The following is a 4,659-nucleotide window of genomic DNA, read 5'->3' on the forward strand; positions in this document are numbered from 1 at the left end:
TGAGGGCTCTCTGACCCTCCCATAGACAGCAAAAGTACCAAGATGATCGACAAAGTAGTCCGTGTGACATCAGTGGTTTAACTGTAATGCTACGAAGCTACGAGAATACGTTTTTGCGCAAATAGAAGTATTCTGCGCTGACCCAGATCCGGCGCCGCCACACTGATACTGTGATACTGTCGTGAACGCACGCCCAAAGTGATGCAGTAGAGACGAAAATGTGGAATAAAGTCGTTATTTTTGTTTTCTTTGCGCAAAAAAGTATTCTCGTAGCTTCGTAGCTTTACAGTTAAACCACTGATGTCACAAGAACTACTTTGTCGATCATCTTGGTACTTTTCTGGACCTTGAACGTGGTAGTTACCTTGCTGTCTATGGGAGGGTCAGAGAGCCCTCAGATTTCATCAAAAATATCTTAAATTGTGTTCTGAAGATGAACGAAGGTCTTACGGGTTTCGAACAACACGAGGGTGAGTAATTAATGACAGAATTTTCATTTTTGGGTGAACTATCCCTTTAAAAATGAAGATACCAAAATAAATGTTTTTTAAGAACCAAAATCTAGAAGGATATAAATTCAACAGATTTTACTAACAGACTTTCCAATCTCTGTGTAAAAATAACATGATGCTGCGATCTTTCTAAAGTCATCTTTACCCCCCTGTAATTTGGCTCCAAATCTCAAGGGAAAATTGCAAACTTACTTTCCCTATAGGGACAAAATAATGACTAGAAATCCTGTAAAAGCAGCTAATATGGGAAGCTTGCATTCGCTGGATTTTCCCGCACATTCACAAGCACTACAGAACTGCTGCTACAGTGTTTATGTGCGGCACACCTCTGCAGTAGTTTGGAGCAGAGCAGGTCGTGGCAGGCCTCCTCCTCTCGTGTGATATCGGGGCCGTTATAGAGGATGCGTAACATGGCGCAGGCCAGCACCGATAAACCCAGAGCTAGATCAGCCAGGAAGGGTAGGCCACCCGACACATCCTCAGACGACTCCTGAAACAATCAGTGCAAACAAGCAAGCTTATTAAAGTTGATTTAACACGTTAATTTGGTGCGAATAATTATGAGGAAAATAACACAAGATTTAACATTGATGCGGTTGCTGATGAACATGATGCAGGACGACTGACTGTGTGATGCAGCCTATCACAATGCAGTTATATGCCCTCAAATTCAAGATATGAGCGCAAAAAATGCCCCTCTTATCATATGATATAGTTTAGCAATCTCACACAAGCAAGAGCGCAGTTTTTTTTTTTTCTAAACATCTGCACGACAGCAATTGTGATATTAATTTTATTCAGCAGTTCAATATATGTGACCCTGGAGCACAAAAGCAGTCTTAAGTCGCTGGGGTATATTTGTAGCAATAGCCAAAAATACATTGTATGGGTCAAAATTATTGATTTTTCTTTTATGCCAAAAATCATTAGGATATTAAGTAAAGATCATGTTCCATAAAGATATCTTGTGAATTTCTTACCATAAATATATTAAAACTACATTTTTGATTAGTAATATGCATTGTTAAGAACTTCATTTGGACAGCTTTAAAGGTGATTTTCTCAATATTTAGATTTTTTTGGTTCCAGTTTTCAAATAGTTGTATCTCAGCCAAATCTTGTCCTATCCTAACAAACCATACATCAATGGACAGCTTATTTATTCAGCTTTCAGATGATGCATAAATCTCAATTTTGAATAATTGACACTTAAGACTTTAGGTTTTGTGGTCCAGGGTCACAAATAAGTTAATATTGTTACATTTAAGACACAATATTATCAGTAGTATCCGTTTTGCTCAATTTCACCAACAAAGCCACAGCAGAAAAGCCGTGCATCTTTGAGCAACACACAGCGCTGTTTTGTTACTGAATGATTCAGTGACCCACGCATAAAGAGCAGTTTTGAACAAATCGAGCGAGCAAATGATTCAGTGCGACCCATTAATAAAGACAGTGAATTAATCTATCATTTGAATTAATTGGTTGCATAAATACCTGAATGACTCACTCATTTAAAAAAAAAAAAAAAAAAACTCATGAATACCCATTTATTATAATTATTTGTCTATTCAATGCTTTAAAACACAATACTGGCTTAAAATAATCTTTTGGGGGGTTATTTCTCAGCCAAAATTGATGTGTGATTAATTTGCCATTAATTAGACTAATTAATTGGCACATCATGTAATGAATTAGATTAAATAACAAATTAATCACTCAACAGCCCTAATTTTATTTTAAATTTCCCTTTAAAATTCAATTTAATGTTTTTGCTGAGCCCCAAACTCCATAGTGTGTTTTTGATGTCCACAAAGCTATAAAATTAAATATATGATATTGGTAAAATATATTGGTCGCCGTTAGCTAAAGCATTAACAAATGGGACTTTATTGTAAAATATGGCAGATGTATTTAAACTTTTTGAATAACAATAAAATTATATATGCTTTTGAATTTTTACACTTTTCTTTGATCCATCTACCAAATCAGTTAAAACATGTAATTTTGCAGCTGACCATACGTTAGCAACCAGTTAAGTATTTTAAACTATACTTTATAAACAAAGTAAATAATTTAAATACGTCCATGCATTAGTCAGTTTAATTTATACTTTTGGATTGATAAACTATAATTGATTCCATCACTTTTGTGATTGGCAAATCCTTAATAAAGCAATAAGTGCCTAAAACCCCCTTAGCCGTTATAAATTCACTGTAAACCACGGCTTCACAGGGATTATTGCTTTTATAAAACGGTTATTCCATATACGTAGTTAGGTCTCACAGAATAAAACAGAGCAAATAAAGTGTAATGATATTAATAAAAACAGTATTCTTCCGCCAAACAATGTAGTTCCTCAGAAACAGATGTGGTTGCAACAAAGTGGTTGCAGAGCAACACACAGAAGTAAACAAAGGTGTGTGTTTGTAGAGTAATTTACAACAGCTTCGAACGTGGCTCAGCCAATCAGAATCAAGGACCGGAACTCTCCGTTTTATTATACATTCCAATATGCGTTTGTTTAAATGAAAATCAAATAATTAGCACAATCTCAATAGTTTTCCTATACATTAAAGTTTTAATACAGTTTTTTCGTATAGTTTTAGTATATAATAATAACCCTGCAACCAGGATGTTTGTTGGAAAACACATTTGTTGAACGAAGTAAATTAACTTCTACTAGGCGTTTAATTTTTTCACTGTAAATGTTATGATTGGGATGCATTTAAAAGCTCGGTACCTGTGCTCGGACAGTGCATGAGAAACCCCACATGGCTTTATCTGGGGTGTTGTGCTCGCGTCCGCTTCTCATCTCAAAAGAGAACGTCACAGTATCTCCTTCCACCTGAAAATACAACAGATTAGAAGCAGTGATATTTAATATCTGTAGATTGTCTGAATGAATCAGAATGTGCTTTATTCACTTATTCATCATGATTTCCAGAAGCACTAGTTAGTTACATACACACATACTTAATTATTCCTCTCTATTCTCTGGTGTATAAATACAATTAAATAAAAACAAAGTAATATACATCTAGAAAAATTAAATAAGTAGAATTAAGGTAGAAAAACGTACAGTATTATATATATGACCCTGGAGCACAAAACCAGTCATAAATAGGAAATATATAGAAACTCTCTGGTCATTTTTGAGAGAGATGCTAACGGTCTAATCAGATTCAATGATCTATGCTAAGCTACAGCTAAAAGTGCTACCGCCAGACCCGGAGATCGGCTGAATGGATTAGAAAACGGTAAAACTGAACTGTTTAACTCTAGGGGAGTTGGAAAATGAGCCTATTTTCAAAAATAGTGGAGTGTTCCTTTAAGCATTGGACTTCATTAAGAGCCCAGCAGGCTTTTCCTGAAAGCATTGTATCAGATATCCTCACCTTGACCAGATCTTTGGGCCATCCAGTTCCTAAGACACTGCGGCTACCGTAACCCATGGTGTTTCCTCCATACTCGCTCACTTTACGACTATTCGTGTTTGGTCCGGCGTAAACCACCAGCTGAATGACAAGAGAATTGCGAGTGTGAATATTCAACATGACACTTTCATTCCACTGTGAATGAGAACAGCAGAAACGTGAAACCTTGTCATAGTCGTATTGTGAGGAGCAGCGAGGGTCAAAGCGGAGGTAGAGACACCGAGCTCCAGGGATGTGCACGGTTTCTTTAAACTTGTAGTTATCTCGCACCGGATGAGCGGTTTCCACTGTTTTCCCAGCAGCCCATGGGGCAGGGATCTTCAGGCCGGTCAGAAAGCCCGGCTCCTCTCTCTCTTCCAGAATCTGGAAACTGAAATTTCATTTTTTTGGTTTGAATAATCTAGATGCTTTTGTCCAACGTGTTTCTTTTGATATAATAAAAAAACTACAAAACTGGAAAAGTTTATAAATAATGTACCTGTCATTTAATGAGGGTGGATTGGAGCTTTGATTTAGCGGCGAATTCTCAACAAATAATGGTGAATGTGTCTTCAGCAGCAAAGCAGTCTGTTGGATAGACAGACACAGAGCAGTCAATACAACAATGTCAACGGGTCATGATTTATTATTTTAACTTGGAAAATCCTAGGTTTTTTTTTTTTATTATAAATGGGGGGGGGGGGGCTTTTTTTCAATAAGCATGCATTAAA

The 4,659-nt window shown here is 36.6% G+C and overlaps 1 protein-coding gene across 1 annotated transcript in view; it reads right to left on the reverse strand.

Moving 5' to 3' along the window:
• LOC107675388 (probable E3 ubiquitin-protein ligase HECTD4) overlaps positions 1-4,659 on the reverse strand; it is a 110,480-nt gene that overhangs the window by 77,004 nt on the left and 28,817 nt on the right. Inside the window, exons 20-24 of the mRNA XM_016469699.1 lie at positions 4,428-4,516; positions 4,115-4,319; positions 3,911-4,030; positions 3,256-3,360; positions 839-1,002 (exon numbers count right to left, since the gene is read on the reverse strand). Of these exons, the coding sequence (XP_016325185.1) occupies positions 839-1,002; positions 3,256-3,360; positions 3,911-4,030; positions 4,115-4,319; positions 4,428-4,516 (683 nt within the window). The remainder of the gene's footprint in view (positions 1-838; positions 1,003-3,255; positions 3,361-3,910; positions 4,031-4,114; positions 4,320-4,427; positions 4,517-4,659) is intronic.

The sequence above is a fragment of the Sinocyclocheilus anshuiensis genome, unplaced genomic scaffold (genome assembly GCF_001515605.1).
Source record: "Sinocyclocheilus anshuiensis isolate Anshui unplaced genomic scaffold, SAMN03320099.WGS_v1.1 scaffold1081, whole genome shotgun sequence".
NCBI lineage: Eukaryota > Metazoa > Chordata > Actinopteri > Cypriniformes > Cyprinidae > Sinocyclocheilus > Sinocyclocheilus anshuiensis.